General features: G+C 43.1%; 1 protein-coding gene and 1 long non-coding RNA gene across 5 annotated transcripts in view; one reads left to right on the plus strand and one right to left on the minus strand.

Annotated features, from left to right (window-relative positions):
- FAM168A (family with sequence similarity 168 member A) overlaps positions 1 to 19196 on the plus strand; it is a 132081-nt gene that overhangs the window by 60324 nt on the left and 52561 nt on the right. For 3 of the 4 annotated variants that reach the window (XM_083855325.1, XM_083855326.1, XM_083855327.1), the window contains one exon: positions 6755 to 6842. In XM_083855325.1, the coding sequence (XP_083711451.1) occupies positions 6773 to 6842 (70 nt within the window). In that variant the 5' untranslated portion in view covers positions 6755 to 6772. Of the gene's footprint in view, positions 1 to 6754; positions 6843 to 19196 lie in introns of those variants that run through there. The other variant, XM_083855328.1, reaches the window with a different exon arrangement.
- The window catches only part of LOC310906244, a 44689-nt gene that overhangs the window by 18470 nt on the left and 7023 nt on the right, over positions 1 to 19196 (minus strand). The window lies entirely within an intron of this gene.

Here is a 19196-nt window from a genome sequence, read left to right on the forward strand (position 1 = left end):
CTTTGGTGTGTTTTTTTTTTTTTTAAGCCTCAGCTGTCCCATATTTCCTTAGGAAGTTAAACCCCTGCCTGAGCTCTGCCTGTGATTGTTGTGAATTTCTTAATTTCTTAATTTGAGTTCTGTTTGTTCATCACTTGGCAGCTTTCCCCCAAAAAGTCAGCAACTTCTTTTGCTTATTTTTTAAGTGGTACCGAGTTGCCCCATATATTTTCTGGGTTTTGGTGGGGCAACATCAAGCCCAACATAAATCTGGAGTCTCTTTTTCTCCTTCCATGTAGTTTGGTTTCCAAATGGAGTGAGGGAATGCCACCGTCTGCCTGTCCTATGGATGGGAAAGACTTTCAGGCTCCTGGGCTTGTTAACACTGAGCCTCTTGCCAACACGAAATTACAAAAAGACGATGATAAACAAACTTCTTGCCAATGCTCCCTTTCTGCTGACAGATTTAGTCTGGGCCCTCCTTCATCTTCCCTGGTACTGGTTTGTTTCAGAATGAATGTTCCAAAATATTTAAGGAAGAAGGGACTATTAGGGAGGATTGATCTCCTCCGTTTGCACTGTTCATCTTTCTGTTTCCTGGTCTCTAAACCCCATCTGGGCCCATCCATCAATGTGAGCAGAGGAAGGGAAGAGGACAGGGAGAGATTTGCTGTGCTGCCTGATGGGAAAGTGGGGCTGGAGCTACTCTTTAACCCTGCCTTTGGTTTCCAGTCTTGACCAGAGCAGAAATCCCAGAAATGACCAGAAAACAGGACCTGGGTGAAGACTGTTAGAAAACACTGAGGAACAACCATGGCTGGAAGTGACAATTTACAGCCAAAACGTGCAGCACAGTGGATTTGACCAAATAAAGCCCAGGGAAGCCTGACCCATCTGTCATTAAAAGGACATCACTGCCCTCATCTGATTTTAATTCCAGGAATATTGTATTGCTGATGTGCCAACTTTGTACAGTGTGATCAATTCCCAGACAAATTTAGATGTTTATCCTGTTGCAATCCATGGGAAGGAGTGATGTTTTCAATATTCAGGATGTGGCTTCAAAGGGATTCTCCCATTTTGGGGGTAGTAATTATAAAAATGGAGGGAGAGTAATTAGTGGTAGTGGTTGGAAATTTTGGAGCAAAACGTAAATTAAAGCTTGTCTTTGAGGATAATGTGATGGAAAATGGTATTACACCTGGATCTTGGTCCTGCCAGTTTGGTTTACCTTAGAATCATGGAATCATTTAGGTTGGAAAAGTCCTCTGAGACCATTGAGTCCAGCTGTGAACCCAGGGCATGACCACCACTGACCCATTTCCCTGAATACTTCCAGGGGTGGCTTTTCCACATATTCCAATGTTTCCAGTGAGCTCACCCTTGAACCCATTGCTCTCCTGCATCTTCTCTGCATCTGTAAAACAAAGTCAAAGAGGTGATCAATTATTTCATATTTTTAAAGAGCTTGGAAAAGGGGAAGATTATATTTATTACTGTCAGAAGTTGTATTTTTGTGGATATTACTTTTGTGTCTGGTTGTTCTGTCTGAGTCCTGAAGTGCAGCTTCTCTTAGGAGAAAGGCTGGGAGAAAGGTCTAAAGCAGCTCGAGAACGCTCAGATAAGAAAGATAACTAAGAATATTTTGGTTTGTTTTTTTGTAGTGACTGCGTGATGTTTCAGGGTAGATGTTTATAATCCAGGCTTTTCCTGGTGGCCAACCCAAATCTCCCAAGGCAGTGCTTGTGGAAAGGAAGGAGCAGGGAGAAGTGTCTTCAAGCTGTGTGTTCCAGGAAGCCTTTTCAGCAGAACATAATGAAGTAAGATAGGGAAGATAAAAGAATGGAGATAATCAGCTGGAGGAGGCCGTGGCTCAGTCGGAGAGCACCGAGTACAAGAGTACAGCAGGGTTCATCTCCAAAGGGAAAGTCAGCAAGGCCTCAAGTTAGAGAAATTAATAGGAATATATCAAGGAAGTTGTTTGAGAACTGCTGAGAGTGGTTTGGGACTCACTGGGGCAGATATGTTAGATCTTTTTTAAAAAAACATGTATTTATTGGTTACCTGCTGGTGAAACCCATCAGACTTGTCGATAAAAAGCTGTGAATTTGCAGCAAGGAATTCATCTGCATTAAGACATTTTCTTCTCTGGAAACAAGTTAATATAGCCCCAGCTGTGCCAGAATCTTTTGGTTTTTCTCATTCTGAAATTTCTTGTGGGGGAACTGGTTCAAGGCCAGGTTGAGCAGGGCTTGGAATAACCTGGTCTGGTGGAAGGTGTCCCTGCCCATGGCAGGGGTTGGAGCTGGATGAGCTTTAAGGTCCTCCCAATCCAAACCAGTCTGTGAGTCTATGATTCAATCATTTCTCATTTATTTAGGCTCAGAGGGGTGTTTGTGTACGCTCTGCCTAATTCAAATAGTCAAACACAATGTGCAGATATTTTGCCACCCACGTTCAGGTTCACCTGTGCAACAAGTGATCTCATCTTCCTAGTTTTTTTTCAGGGAGGACAGGGATTTCCTTTACAATATTTCAATGTGCAGTCTATAATATTAAATTTAATTAACAACTGAATTATCATTTTTTGATCTTCTGGCTTTTAAGCAGATCATAAACTTCAATGAATGAAAGGTTGAGATTTTTCCTGCCTCAGCATTTATTTTTTGGGCAGTCTGAGGTCAGCAAATTCCAAAGTCAAGAGCTGCTTTGTGCTTATAAATTATCCATTTCATTTTTCAGCCAATGAAGACAAAAGGGCTTGTTGCTGTTAGAGATGTCAGGCTTTTCTTGTTTGGAAGTGTGCAGATTTATTTAGTTCTTCTTCTCAGAGGAAAACGTAGGTGATGAGAATGTGACTCCTTGGGGTTTTGTCTCCCAGGTACTCTCCTGTGTCTCCTCAGTGAAGATCTGAGTGCTCCTGTCCTGGTTTGGAGGTGGATCTGATGGAAGATGCTGTAGGCCTGTAAATTTTTGGGATCAGCTTTGTTTTCCCTTTGACGGTTTTTGAGATTGGGAAGGTTAAGTGCTGTAGTGAATTCCCTTGCTCCAAGGCATTTCCATGATATTTAGTTCTTTCCCTCCACTGGGGAGTTTGGTATAAGCTGGGAGAGCTGGGGGTGTTCACCTGGAGAGGAGAAGGAAATTCCTGGGATAGTGGAAGGCATCCCTGCCCGTGGCAGGGGTTGGAGCTCGATGATCTTTAAGGTCTTTCCCACCCAAACCAGTCTGGGTTTCCATGTGTCAACCTGATGTGTTCATATTGTATAAAACCCTGTCACATTTCCATAACAGGTTCAATATTTTGTTTCACATGAGAGATGTTCAACTGACTCTTAAGTTAAGGTGTTGCTAAAAAAAGAATAAATTAAAGAAGAAGCTGCTCATTGTGTGCTCATTGTGGAAACCAGTCTCCAAACTCGTGCCCACTGTCCCAGACTTTTTTGGGGAAAGGTGGGATATACCCCTTGTAACTTGCCTAAATTAACCATTAAGAGATGAATTGGAAGGTAATTTAATTATTGTTTGGTGGATCCCAAGTGAGGGTCAAGCTTCAAATGACTTAAGTGAAAAATTGTCAGAAAATTAGTGGAATTTGCATGGAGTGTAAGGTCAGGAGGCCTTTTCATGTTCAAGGAGAGTTTGGCTGAATATTATTAGCATGCAATTTGTATAAAATTCATTTAAAGAGGTGATCTGCAGGTCAAGGAAGAAAAGTATCTCTTCTCTTTGTTCATACTCTCTCATGTTGGTTCTGTGCCACCTGATGTGAAATAAATGACTTCTGGCACATAGAGAAAATACCACCCTCTCTCCAGAGTGTTGGGAATGGGTCTCTCAAAAGGCATTGCATCCCAGTGCCACAAAAAAACAAGGCAATGGGAGTTTAAAGGGAAAATCACCTTGACACAAGGAATGACTTGAAAGAAAATGGAAAAATGTCTGTTGTTCAGAACAGCTCTGTTTCCATTGTTATTCTTTTCTTTTCAAGTTCAGAGCTACTATTTAATTTTTGGAGAGCCTGAAAGACTCACCTGTACATGTCACTGTTTAAAAAACACTGTAAAATGTATTTATTTCTGTGTTTGTAAAGATTTCATTCCTTTGTTCTGAAAAGAAATTATAGGGAAAAATTTGTTTTTTCCATGCCTGCTTTATTCTTTTAGGTTTTGTATTGGGTCAGAGGTTGGACTTGATGATCTTGGAGATCTTTTCCAGCCAGAATGATGGGGGTTGCAAACCCCCCAGTGGAGGTGGGGGGGTCTGAGCACGGTGTTTCCAAAGGCACAAAGTAAACCAGTGATGGAGGAAAACAATGGGATGAGATGTTCCTGGTATCCTGTGTCTATGGGAGTTTGGAGATGTGGTGATTCCTGATTCCCAGGGGTGGGGGACGCACTCTTAGAATCATTAATGTTGTAAAAGCCCTCCAAGGTCGTGGAGTCCAGCCATTCCCGATCCAACAGTGACCCATTCCTGACCTCCCCTCTGGCTCTGTTTGCCCTTCATGTGGAGCAGTTCCCTCCTGTGATGGGGGCATGTCCTGCACTTTAACAGGAAGGATGAAATACATGAAAATGTAACCAGGTTACAGCCACAAAGTATCCCGAGACTGTTTGCTAGCAGCTTATTCCCATGGCATTCCTGCTGGACTTACTCCTTGCTGGAGTCTCTCGGAGCAACTGAGCGTCACTGTCTCAGGGATTAGGAAGCACTGGAAGCTCCTGCAATAGAGCAGCACTAGTGTTTGTCTGTTTATAATTAATTTTTAGTAGTCTTTTTGTTGGGTATTCATGGCCACAAGCGAACTCTGCAGGTTCTGGCGGTGCAGGAGGTTTAATTTTGCTAATCCTGTTTTATTCCCATTTCAGTGTAGCTGTTTCAATACCACAACATGGTGCCTGCAATGAATTTCAAATGTATTTTCGGATGGCATTGTCTTGCAGAATGGGAGAGAAAATCATCCCTCCCAAAAGCCGTTTGCAGGGGCTCTTTCCTGCTGTCTGGAAATCTCACCCTGCATACAAAGCAGGGAGGAAGCACAAACCTCTTCCTCACAAGCTCTCAAGCTCCCACCACGATTGCAACCTTTTTATCTGGGATAAAAAGCCTTTTCTTTCATCCTTCTCAGGAAGAGTGTTTTGCTTTTACCATTTGGTACAACACCTAATGCAAGCCACACATATGCAGTCTTTTTTTCCCCCAATTTATGATTTTTTTTATACTCTTCGCACACATAAGAGTACAGATGAAATGATGCTGGCATTGAAAAGGCACTTTAGAAACGTAGCCGTGATTCCATCTCTGTCTGGGAGCAGGTCCAGCTGTCACTGGGTGTTTTTTGGGAGGAACAATGGAAAGGTGAAGAGTTACCATCATAAATTTTATTTCATAAAATCGCAGAGTGATTTGGGTTGGAAGGGAGGTTAAATCTCATACAGTCCCACCCCTGCCTTGGGAGGGACACCTTCCACTAGATCTGATGCTCCGAACCCTGTCCAACCTGGCCTTGGGCAGTTCCAGGAATGGGGCAGCCACAGCTTCTCTGGACAGCCTGGTCTTAAACTGATCTTAATGCTCTGCTGTGTGTTAATGAAGCCACTGATGGAACTCCGAGTCTCCCTATCTCTTCCCACTTGCTTATAACCCTGATTTCCTTTGCTTTGAGAATGGCTCTTTCAGTGCTAACTTGGGGGTGGAGGGACAGCTAATTAATTAAGCACTAATTGTTGTCAAGTCAATCGGTGCTAACATTTAACGTTTGACTTGTTTACTCTCCGGAGGTAAAGCGAAAGGAGTTAATGATCTAACAAATTATGTCCCCATCATGAGGGACATGTTCGGAGAGAATGGTGTTATTTATGAACTGTAAAATAACACATTTTAACAAAACCCTCAGATTTTGAAGCAAGATGGGTTTGGTTCTGGTGTGAAATTACCACTAGATAGCTGTGGAGACAAATGCGTCGCCTAATAAAGCTTAATGACTGATTTTCCCATTAATCAGAATTGAGAATGTGCTTCATTAAGATAATTAACTGAGCCAGTTGCTTAACTGACAGTTAGGAGACACAAATTCCCAAGTCTCTTGTTTTCCTCTTAATAAAACCCACAAGAAGCTGACCAGGCTTCGTCATCTTTATTGGAGAGAGGAGCACAAGGGCTGTCGAAATCTCCCTGCACACGTAAGCTCTGTGACAGTCTCCCTGTGGGACACAGGTGGGATGAGGGGGTGGCCCTGCCCAGCCCTGCATAGGATCCAAGCCTTGGCCTCCAGGTTTCCACAGTCAGCTCATGCTGAAAGCTCACCAAGACTTGCCCTTCCTTCTCCATTTTGCCAGCGGCAAATGGTCTTTTATCTGCTGCTTTCAGAAAGGTCAGGCTTGGTTTTATCACCCAAGAACGGCTCACTCTTCCAAGGGGGAGAATTCCTTGCCTGACTTTGTGTCTCCTCCTCTTTGTTCATTGCAAGTTGGAAGTGGGGTCATGAGTCCTGAACCCGCCTGGAGCAGAGATGTGGAAGATGAATCTGCTCCGGGTACATTTGTAGGCAGAATATGCAGCTCTGGAGAAGTTGTGGGAATTAACGGAGAGATCCAAAACTTGAATTATTAAATATGCTATCTGGTTGTAATGTCTGGTTGTAAATCCCTTCCTTCACAGCTCTCTGTGTCTGGAATTCTAACAGGGTGATGCTATCAGGACTCTGCACAGACAGCGACTCGGGAGCCAACGTAAGGCAACCATCTCAACTCTGCTTTTCTTTTGTCCTCAGAGTTCCCGGTCTTCCACCATGAATCCTGTTTACAGCCCCGTCCAACCTGGGGCTCCCTACGGAAACCCGAAGAACATGGCCTATACAGGTAGGACAGGGCTTGTGGCTTTTCCTGAATGTCTGTGTGTGGTGCTGGTTAATCCCTTAATGAGGGAGAAAGATTTCCCATTGGGGAGCCAGATGGGAACGTGACTGGCAGGAAAAACCCTTCAGCAGAGCCAGTGCAGCAAGGGTGGTGAGAAGAGTTGGAGCTGAACTCATTCAAAGAGGAAATCTTAAGGAAAAGGATCCAAAGGGATTTTCTTTAGATTAACAAACATGCAAGCAGGTGCTGGGTCAGTCAGCAGGAGGGCTCCCCTTGGGAGCTGAGCTGAGCTTCCCTCAGGAGCTGCACTGAACCACTGGGGTGCATGTGCTGCAGTAATCCAGCTGTGGAAATGAGGATCCCGCAGGCAAGAGCCCCTTGTTTGGAGAACATCCAGTTATTGTGATAGGTGGTGACTTAAGCTACATTACTGACTGATTTTTTTTGATTTCAAGTTGTGCTTTGGTTGAGTTAATCTTATGTGGATGAGCAAGTCTGATGTCTGTTTGAAACCTTCTTTTGAATTGAGTTGTCTAAAAATGTCATCATTAATACTAAAAAAAGGCCAGTCTTGAGATATGTTTACCATAATTATGTAACTAGTGGAGAACTACAGTGTACTGATATGGAAAGAATTCAGTTGGGAGAGAAATGGCGCTTTGGAAAAAGAAAATCCCAGTTCAGGTGTATCTAGTTTTCTCTGTGGATTATGTTCATCCTGACTTGGTCTGGTCTTGTAACCCCCTTACAAAATCAGCTCTGGAAAACTCCTTTTTTTACCATTTTGGGGAATATAGTCAGCTGTTGGGTGTCATGTTGTGTTAGGGCTTCCTGCTTTGTATGTGTGTTGTCAGTTGGATGTGTTGACTTTCGCCTAAAGTGTAGAATTATTTGAGAATGTGCTTTTGTGGAGAGTGGTCACCAGCAAATGGGAATAAACATCAAATACTCTCAGCTACTTTGTGCATGGAATATTCTGGTTGAATTTGGCAGCTCTGCTGGCTGGTGGATCAGTGGGGCTGTGAGGAATGGGACTGCAGAGCAGAGAGTTCCTCAAAGGCATTTTGCCCCATTTTTATTCATCCTTTCTTTTTCCCGTTCCAATTTATGCAGCTGCTTTGTTGGAGATACTGTAGCTTGGGGGAACTTTGGTCTCACAGTCAAAGCACGAGAGGCTTGAAAAAAAACATCTCTATGAAAAAGTCTCTTCAAAAATCTCCCCATTGTGAGAGGACTGTGGACTCCAGCAGCGCTTGGGTGATAGAACGAGCTCATAAGTGCACAGTTATTTTCCTACTCTGGAAATAACAGGAATTTTGTGGCTTTCCAGCACAAGAGGCTACTTCTCTCCCACTTTACTTTGATTTTCTTTTGGCATGTGCTTAAAGCTCCACCTTAATATCCATTCAATGTACATTTCTGTATCTGCTTTCATACAACCCTGAGTGTCTTAGAAGCTGCTTTCTGGGGCTTGATAAGACAATTTAATTTAAATATTGAGGCACAGATTGGTCAGAATTTGGACCTTGACCTTTCTAGAAGAATTTTAGCAGGCCAGTTCTGCTTTAGATAAAGGAATTAATGGAATTCTAGAATGGTTTAGTTGGGAAGAGACTTTAAAGCTCATCACCCTCTGCAATGGCCAGGGACACCTTCCATAGACCAGATTGCTCCAAGCCCCATCCAGCCTGGGCTTGAACACATGAATTCTGCAGGACTTCATTTGGAATTAGTCAAGTGCCAACATTAATGGGATGTTGTCTTCTGCAATAACCTGCTGGTTGATCACTGTGAAGTTCCTACTGTGCCCTTAACTCTGTAAAATTTGACTTGGCTAACTTGTGCCAGCTCTGATCCATGCAGGAGGAGGTGGCTCCCAGATACTCGTTTCATCACAAACCATCCTTCAGGCATTTGTCTTCCAGAATTTGTGGTAAATGCACAGAAATCAGTGGTGGATGTGCAAGATAATCTTGGAGGAAAAAGTTGGAGGCACATCAGACTGGAAAAATTAAAACAAAGTCCTCTGTTATGTCAATGGTAAAACAAAGAAACAAATGTAGGACAGCACAGCAGGAATATTCCTGCTGCATTGTTCTATTGCCCAGGTGGAAGGTAAGGAGTCACTGGGCTGAAGTCCCAGTGAAGTCCCAAAACAGAAGACAGACTTCAGAAAGCATTTAACAGAAGACTTTATTTTTTTTTTCCTGGGCAAATAGTATTGCACACCCTTTTAAATCTGAATTTGTTTGAATATGTAATGAAAGACCCAAAGTTCTATAGCGAATGAGAAGGAGAAAATTTAAATTTTATCCTCTGTAGAGAAAAGACAGGCAGCTCCTGAGGGTGGTCTGAGCAGATGTGAAAAGAGCTGTGGAATAAAACTTAGGTGGGATAGAGGCCGAAAAAAAGCAAGAATAGTAATCAGGATACTGACAGATTGAATTCTATGCTTTTGTGGGGAGGTGTTTGTGCTAAACATGAATGCTTTATGCTACTTAATATTTTGTTTATTATTTTTATTTATATGATAGCTTTAGGCTGAAGTAATGAGTTTTAATCTGATTTTCTTCTTGTTCTGACTTCCGTGTTGTTTTCTGGCAGAGTAGGGAGAGAGGTCCATTGCAAGATAAATAATCCAATTTTTTCTGCCAGATTGGCTCTTAGGGAAAATAGGAAATCCTTGAGTTAGGGAGAATGGGAAATCCTTGGCACGTACTCAAGTACTTGATAAACCATCCGCTTATTCAGATTCTTGATTTTTCCATTTTGATCTTCCTTAATGGAAGTGTGAAGGACAGTTATTTCCTAAATCATTTTTCAAGTGTGTTCTGGATTAGCTGGATTTTTATGGGAAATAATAATTAAGTTTAAAAAAGGAAGTTTTAAAATACAGTTACTTGGTGAGATAAAATCAGACTCATTCAACTCATAGGAGAAATGTTTATGAAAACAATCCGTGTGTTTGAATTAAGGGATTTATTAAGCACTGGTGGCTTAATAATACAGGAGCACTGGCTCCTGTATCTCATTTTTGGGGTCCTTAGAACTCCCGGATCTGCTGATTTGCACCCTCCTTCCCATTTTTTCTTGGAAACTGAAAGAGGAGGAGAATACCTTCTGCTGGTAGTGTTTCCTGCTGCTGGATGAGCAGCTATTGAGCTGAGGGAAGGTGACACGGGGAGAATATTCCGGCTGCAGACAGAGCTACATCTGCCCAATGCCAGGTTTGTGCTCCAAGTCCTGGCTCCTCGTGCCTGGCTGGTGACAGCTTCCACTCCGCTAATTCCGTGGATTTTGGAACATCAGTAGCAGTGTTTCAGCATTGTTTACTATTTAATTAAACCAGACTGTAATTAAGTTGGATCTTCATGTAAGCTGTTGTTTTAATTGAGGCTAATTTTAAAATGTATTTAAGGCCTCCAATTTGCTTTTTTGTTTGTGGTAGAATTCACTTTACCTGCCACAGATGGGAACTGCTGAAGCACCTGGTTTTCCTTTGGCAGGTTACCCTTCCCATTTCCTTGCACCCACCCCAGGAAGGCACCAGTGCTGCAGTAAATAGATTAGCCCATTGGTGTGGAATCAGGGATGAAGAATCAGTCTCTCCTGGAGCTTGTTTGACTTCAAGCGTGAAACTATAAAGTGTTTGTGATAGCTCACACCGTTTTCCCTCTCCCTACCAGGAGCTGATTAATATGCTGATAAGATGCTGTGATTCATGAACCTCCACTACGCTGACTCTGTGTTCAGCGGAGTTATTCCTAAATAATAAATGGTAATAAAATCCAAGAGCCCAAAGATGCGGAGCCAGTTGGGAAATCTCCAAGGGGTTTGTGTCACGTCGTTCCAGTGCACGGCATTTCTCAGGTCGTGCTGCAGCAGCGCCTGCTCGGGAGAGATACTCACAGAATCCTGGAATGGTTTCTGGAAGGGACCTGCAAGAACATCTCATTCCAATCCCCTGCCACGAGCAGGGACACCTTCCACTATCCCAGGCTGCTCCAAGCCCCATCCAGCCTGGCCTTGGAAACTTCCAGGGATCCAGGGGCAGCCACAGCTTCTCTGGGCACCCTCTGCCAGGCCTCCCCACCCTCCCAGCCAGGAATTGCTTCCCAAGATCACATCTAGCCCTTCCCTCTGGGAAGCCATTCCCCCTTGTCCCCAGTCCCTCTCCAGCTCTCCTGGAGCCCCTTTAGTCCCTGGAAGGGCTCTGGGGTCTCCCTGGAGCCTTCTTTTCTCCAGGTGAACACCCTCAGCTCTCCCAACCTGGCTCCAGAGCAGTGACACTTTCTCTGCATAAGACCTCTTTGTGCTCCTGAAGAGGAGGACACATCCCTGAGCTGAGCTGTTTGCAGCACTCCCAAGTTGAAAGTTCCCAAGTTTTGTCATTTTTTCTTCCCCAAGGTGAAACCACAACATTTGTGTGGACATAATGATGAACAGAGGGAATCTGTGCCCTCCAGCCATTGGTTTTATTGGCAGGACAGGAGGTGGAGGATTCTCACGTGTGTTCCTGACCTAATCCCTGTCATTTGTATTCATTGTGGAACCTCAGACACAACTGCACGTGTGAGGAGTGACCTCATTTACTCCTGATCGTTCCTTTTATTTATTGTGATGTTGGAAGTCAGTGGCCTTCGATGTTGTAGAAGACGGAAGGATGTTCCAATAGGATTTCTGCTGTCAGCTTTTAATCCTCCTTTGCATACTCTCTGTGGGACAAAGATAATTCTAGGCGTGATTTCAGCCTTCCTTATTAACTGAAAATTATAATTTGGCTGTATTATTCTCTGGAAATGCTGGGCCTTTGATGGCAGATCAGCTCTTTGGCCAGACAGACCAAGTTCTTTCACAACTACTCTGTGAAAGGGGATGAACTTTATATTTTTTCTCTTTCTTTTTGCCATTCCTCAGCATTTTCATGGGAGCACTGAGGAACACAAGGCAAATGGCAGGGTTGAGATGCTCCTTACTTCTCCTTCTGCTCTAAGATGTGCATGCACATCAGCCCCTTCCATTGATTAGGAAATGCCACTCCTGGATTTAATTAGGTGATCCATCGCTTACCAGGTCTGTAAAACAGGAATTCTAAACCATGTTCAGGGTGTTGAATTGATTTCAGGGTGATTAAAAATGTATGAAGTGGATACAGTGAATATTTTTCCTCTGGCGTTTCTTCATGTTTATTAATTGGTGTGTATAGAGCAGACAGGAAAATCCTACTTGACTGGGAGAAGAATGAGCTGTGACTTGTGTAGGCTCTCATTGTTTTTATGTTTAAATGCGTGATTTTCATACGGGAATACTTCCAAACAACTTGCTGAATTCCTTAGTGTTGGAAGCTGCTGAGTTTCAGCACTGAGATCAACGATGGATAAATCACCATCTTCCCAATGAATTAACTTAAGGACTTTCTTGGAGTTATAAAAAACATAAAACTAGAAAGGGAAGGAGGGAGGAGTAGTTTTTTCCTTGGGAGAAGGAAGCAGAAGTGTTTAGGCCAGATTAGGGATGTTTTTGAGTGGCAGAGGTGGCTCAGGGCAATGGTGAATCATCATCCCTGGAATTGTTCCAAAGTCATGTGGATGTGGCACTTGGGGACATGGGATAGTGGTGGCCTTGGCAGTGCTGGGGAACAATTGGACTCAATGGTGTTGGAGGACTTTTCCATCCTTAATGACTCTGTGGTTCTAAAATAATTCATGACATTCACATAGCTCGTTTGGAGATTGGTCCAGCTGATGCCAGCCTTCCAAGGAGTTCATAGAAACTTTGGGAAACATCCCTCACTCCTTGTTTGGTGACTGTTTGGAGAAGGTTTTACAGGCTTTTGAGTCTCTCTGTGTTGTGAAGAAACAGAATAATCTCAGACCTTAAAAGCAAACAAAACTCATATTCTGTTTTCCCAAATGACCTCATTGTGGGCTTTCTCCTCCTCCAGGCTCGGGTGAGTCCATGCAACTGGCTTATTTCGGCCTCATTTCTTGGCTGCAATATTGATTTTGCTTTTACTCATGGTGGAAAAGAAACAGAAAAATTAACTGGCCATGCTTGAAGAGGGCTGGGGGAAAATTGTGAGCAAAAAGCATAGGTGGGAAAAAAAAAAGATGGCCTTGGAAACATGTTTTGAAGAGAAAAGTGCTCCATTTAAAGAAAATAAAATGTGAAGTGAGAATTTTCTTGTGTCTCAATTGCTTTTATAGAGTACAGGCACATCTTGTTAAGTTCTTCACTCACCTGGGGAAAAGAGAAGCTTTATTTTTAAGTATGAGGCCTCCCAAATTTCTGTCTTAAATTGCATATAGACGAATTCTCATCAGTGCTTTTGGCTTTTAAGTACACACTCAGTATTAAAATTGATAACTGAAAGGGTTTTTTGTTGTCTTCTTTCTTAGTGTGTCTGTATCAGAGAACAAAACTGGGTTTGGGCAGCTTAATAATTTCTAGTGTGTTTCTGAGCCATCTCCTTTTTCTTTGTTTTAGCCATAGATCAATTATTTTCCATTTAAAACTTCTTTTTCTGCATGTTCCCTTCACTTCCATATCCTTTCCTAAGTTCCTCTTACTTTGCTCCCGAACAAGGAGCCTCTGTGTAGGAGGTCAAAATCACATTGGCCATTTCAGCATCACAGAATCTCTGAAGTTGGAAAAGAGCTTTAATATCATCCAAGTCCAGATGTTCCCCAGCACTGCCAAAGCTACCACTGCCCCATGTCTCTAAGTGCCGCATCCACATGGCTTTTAAATCCCTCCAGGGAAAGGGAATTTGGGAATCTCTGCCACAGGCTCTATGTAGCTGGAGTGTGACCTTGTCATTCTGCAAGTTGGAGATGGGGGTTCATAAACCAGGATGGAAACATCTCCTGGCCCTGGCACCCCACATTTCAGGGAATCTCTCATCCAGAGTTAAAATCTCACCCAGTCTAAAATACAGCCCTTTTCCTGCATATTTCTTTCAGCCACTTGCAGTTCAAATTCATGTGCTGGCTTGTTTTTCTCTGTGTATGTTTGCACCCCACACATTCAATACCTCTTAAATCCCCAGGTGCTTCAATTAAATGATTGCAAATAAGCTCCAAGGCTGCCTTGTGATCCGTTGAAAACCCTTAATATTTGCTGCCTTTCCTTCCCCCACATCTTTTTTTTTTTCATCTTGCACAGCAAATAAGTGGTCAGATCCTTGTTATGTTTTTTCAGGCTGAAGGTAATAAATTAAAATTTAGTGGCTTGACTTCTGCAAAAATGTTTTTAGATTAAATATTGAGTTTTTCTTCCCTCCTGGTGCACAATTATTTCTCACACCGGGTGCAGTCAATGTGATCCAGCACAGAGGTTTGTACAGACAGAAACGTGAGCTGGCCCAGGCTCGGAAAAGACTTTTATAAGCTTCAGAAATAATTCCCTGGTTTGTACCAGATCTGTTAATTACTGTGTCTGTTTTCCTACTGTGCTTTATACCTAATATCTTATTTCTAATTTAATGGGGATCAGCTTTCCTGAAGTGTAGCGGTTGAGCTTATTAATCACAGAATCCCAGAATGGTTTGGGTTGGGAGGGACCTGAAAGATCATCCAGTTGCAGATCTGTTTTGCTGTTCTGTTTCATTAGACTTAGCCTGATGTGAAGCCAAAATCAGGTGTTGCTTATATGCAAATGCATTCATATACTTATTTTAAAGTGTGTGTGGCTGCCCTTCCCTCTCCCTGCGCTTGCTGGCTCTCGGCCTCGTTTCATCTGATGCAGTACTGGGCTAGAATTTTAATGTCTCTGCGGCCAGCGATGATTTATTAGATCCCAAAGCCCTGGCTCTGAGTGCAGGAAGAAAATATTGCAGCAGTGAGCTGCCTTGGCACTGCTCGAATAAATGAGTCCTGAAAGACTCTTTAGTGTTGCAGCCTTTTTTCCCTTCTCCTCCCCTTGCCCCCACCACTCCTTCCCCCGCCCCGACCCCTGGATTTCTGCTGAGGATGAGAAGTGCTCTTTCCTTGTGGGGAGTTGCCATCTCCGGGTCTTTTTACAGGAATGTATTTGTCAACGGCCTCATCATGTAAAGCCCTTTGAATTCCCAGAATGAACTGCTATCCTTCATCTGGGAAAAAATCAGCTTTTGTGGCAGGGTGCAATGCTTGGTGATGAACTGGTGGTATACAGGGAAGATCATGGAATTCCAGGATGTTTTGGGTTGGAAGGGACCTTAAAGATTCCATCTTCTGCCACAGGCAGGGACACCTTCCACTATTCCAGGCTGGTCCAAGCCCTGTCCAACATGGCTTTGGACACTTCAGGGACCCAGGGGAATCTACAGCTTCTCTGTGCCAGGACCTCACCACCCTCACAGCCAGGAATTCCTTCACAGTATCCTATCCATCCCTGCCCTCTGTCAGTGGGAAGCCATTCCCTGTGTCCTTTCCCTCCATGCCCTGTCCCCAGTCCCTCTCCAGCTCTCCTGGAGCCCCTTTAGGCCCTGACAGGGGCTCTGAGCTCTCCCTGAAGCCTTCTCCTCTCCAGGTGAACAATCCCAGCCCTCCCAGCCTGGCTCCAGAGCAGAGGGGCTCCAGCCCTGGAGCAGCTCCGGGGCCTCCTCTGGAACTGCTCCAGCAGAGCCTTTTCTTACCTGTTCCAAGGTCTTGTCTTAGCAGTGACCTGAGGAAAGAAAGCCAGGACTTCAGTATTCCCAGGAGCAACAGAGTGTGTGACCACCACCCCTGTGCTGCCTGTGCTCCTCTCCAAAGCCTCTCTCCAGCCCCTCCTTCAGAGAACTGTCAGCCCAGCAGCCCTTTCTAGGAGCAGCTCTGAGTAGTTTCACTTCATCAACGAAATATTTTTCAGGAACAAGTAAAATAAAGAAGTTGGGCTGAAAAGGTGAGCTCTCAGAAGACTGAGAGCAGTAAAGGGGAGGCTTTGGGAGGAGAAGTAATAAGTGAAACTTTGGAGCTCATAGTTACGAAATTCACTTTAGTAAGAAACCAAAGGAAATGTCTACTTTATGCTTGATTTCTTGCCATCTATTTATACTTAAAGATGACATTTCTGTGCCTCATCATTAGAGACCTCATGTTTGGCAGCAAAGAGCATCCATCTCCAGGGAGAAGAGGTTGATTCCGTGGCATTCCCAGGAGATGCAAAGCACATGGTGACTGTAAATGAAATCACATAGGGGAAAATCTTGATACAGATGAATAATAAAGAGTTTCATTCAGAAAGATGAATGTGTTTAGGCGTCTGAACTTCTGTTTACCTCTAGTTCTTTTTATTTCAAATCAGGAACTCTGTTGAGGTGAAGACCATTCTGTGCTGTGCTGAAGGTGAAGAGGAGTGTGTTCTGTGCAGGCACTCTGTTGCCAGAATAATTTTTCTCTCCCCTTCAGACAGTTAAGAAAACAGTAGAATAATAGACTATCATAGTAATTTCAGGGTGAGTAGAGCAATTTCCACAAAAATAACAATTATGTTGTCATTAAACAACACATGGTTTGCTCTGAGCCCATTAATATCATTGAGGGTCTTATTGAATGTACAAGCAGCAGGTTGGTCACTTATACCCAACACCCCCAGCGCTCCCAGCCTGGCTCCAGAGCACAGGGACTCCAGCCCCTGGAGCATCCTCTGGGCTGGAAATCCAGATTATTTTCCCCTAGTTTGGGCATCTTGAAAACCTGGACACTCTGTGATATTTAATATGCTGTGAGCTCTGATTTGAGAAGAGATTGTCAAGATGAGGCTTGAGTCACAATATCCCGGAACAGTTTGGGTTGGAAAGGACCTTAAATCCCTCCAGTCCTACCTCTGCCATGGACAGGAACGCTTTCCACTATCCCAGGCTGCTTCAAGCCCCATCCAGCCTGGCCTTGGACACTTCCAGGGATCCAGGGGCAGCCACAGCTTCTCTGGGCACCCTGTGCCAGGGCCTCCCCACCCTCACAGCCAAGAATTCCTTCCCAGTATCCTTCATCTGTTGAAGGATTTTCATCCCTGGGTTTTTTCCCCTCCTGTAGGTGCTTCACTTTGGCTGTGGAGTTTTAAATTTTTCTTTTAATCCTCACAGTCCTTTATCTCTCCCTTGCTTCTCCCAAGCTCTCTGGTTCCTTGCAGGCACTAACATGGAATTCTCCCATGGAAGATGCTGGATCCATTATGAATAAAGATGAAGTGGAAGTGAAATGCTTTCCCATTAATTTAAAACTTTGGTTATCATGACAACAGGTTACAACTCTCTTCATTGCCATGACAATCTCCTGCAAAATTGTTAAAATGCTGGCTTATGGTTATTTTTAGTTTGTCCTCTATTCCCATGGAGACCAACTTTTCCTTGAAGTGTTTGATGCTTTGTGCTTGGACCCTTTAATGAGCCCCACAGAAGTCTGGAAGTCAGGAAAGGCAGAGGCCTCCGAGGTCAACCCATCCCTCTGTCAGCCTTGAGGGATGCTCGGTGCAGTCGCTCTGCTGCTGCTTTTGTTGTATTGTGGGCACTTCTTTATTATTATTATTATCTTCTCTTATGTGATTTTTAACATTTACATTTCCTGTAGTGCCCAAGCTCTTGTATTCTTTGCCTATGACCCTATTTTTTATTGTATTCTTCACTTATCACCCTATCTTTTTGCATTCAATTCTGTCTGAAAACTTCACATTCTGCACAGGCCACTGGGGAAAAAAAATGTACAAGGGAAAATGAAAAAAGTATAGAGGAGCTTGAACAGGAGACATTAAGTGTTAATTTTTAGTTGCTGGGTTGTTTGGAGGAAAAAAAAACCCACAGAAATTACCTTTTCTGTCTGTCAATTTACCAGGAAGTTTTACTGGAGTAACATTTGCTCAATCAGTTGAACATTTGCTGTCTTATAATAAATATATTACGAATTAATAAAATATTACAAATCACCTCAAGTAAAAAGGGAAATAAAACTACTTTGTGATCTTCCTTTGTCCGTGGGCTTTTATTTTTTCCCCAAGTCTTTCTGGAAGGTGGCTGAGACTACATAGGCTATTTATTTGTATCCATCACACCCTGAGTGGGGGTTTTCGCTGAGCTGGGGAATTTTTTCCACATCTAACTACTGTTAGAGTTGTTCTGTAGTTTCTTAGACATATTAAATTGTTGTGTCATTAATACCAGCTGAGCTCCACTCAACCTTCCACTCTCCCAGGTTGCTCCAAGCCCCATTCAGCCTGGCCTTGGACACTTCAGGGATGGGGCAGCCACAGCCTCTCATACAGATAATATTTCTATCAATAATTTTAAACCTCTAGAGAGGCTCAGGAGCTTATCATTGATGGTAAAAATCTCTTTATAAATGGTGTAAAATCTTTCTCTCTCTGGGATAATGAAATCCTTTTGCTGTTCAGGTGACTCTGAATCTTTTTACAGCTGATAAGAGCAATCAGAAGAGTTTTTAATGCCTCTTGCTTGCAGAATCTCAATGCTCATCAGAGTCCTTTTGCTCTCTGGTGTGTCTGAGTTTGCATTTTCCATGCAGAATCCAAATAAAACATGATTTCTGCATAACACAGCCCTCATCTCTAGGACTGTAAAGGTCATTTTAGCAGCAGGATTTCCTGGGAAGGTTGATGGCTCAGTTCTGCTCTGCAGATACAAGGGAGAGTGTGAAATACAGTGGATTTTTGTTGCACTAACAGTGGTGGTAAGATTTTTATCAGGATGTTGCTCAGCATCCTGTGAGATGCAAGGAAGATAAATCCTGATGCTGAGGCTGGAGCACTTAATTGAAATAATAATCTATAAATCCCTTTAATTTTATTTTTTTTGTACTGCTACTTGTAGAGGACATGGCATAATTACCCTGATTTTATGTTGATGTTGATTGCGAGGTGTGTGGCTGTATTTAAGTGTTCCCATAGAATTCTGGCCATGTGCTGTTCCCAGAATAATTCCTTTGCCCTTTCCATGTGTGGTAAAGAGGCTATTTAGCTTTCCCCAATCATAATTTTATTCTAATGGCTGTTAATCAGTAATAAAGGTTATAACTAATATATGTAAGGTATTGATAACACTGCTTGTATTTTTGGGACAAAGTGGGTTTTGTTACTTGGATTTTTGTTCTTTTCACAGGATTGCAAGGAATAGAATAGAACAGAACAGAATAGACCATTACTGTTGGAAGGCATCTCCAACAATCATCTCATCCATCTGCCTGCCCAATTCAAGGCTGATCATGTTATTAAGGGCATTATTATTTGCTTTTTATTTGCATGTCTGTGAGCAGTGAATTAATTTTATGAGACAGTGTTGGTTATAAAATCCACCATGATCAGTTCTTTCTCCAACTTTGGGACCAGCAGCTACAGGGAAGTGCAGTGAGAAATCTTCAGGCATGGAAAAATGGAGGTTCCTTC

This window comes from Zosterops lateralis (genome assembly GCF_965231275.1).
Source record: "Zosterops lateralis genome assembly, chromosome: 2".
NCBI lineage: Eukaryota > Metazoa > Chordata > Aves > Passeriformes > Zosteropidae > Zosterops > Zosterops lateralis.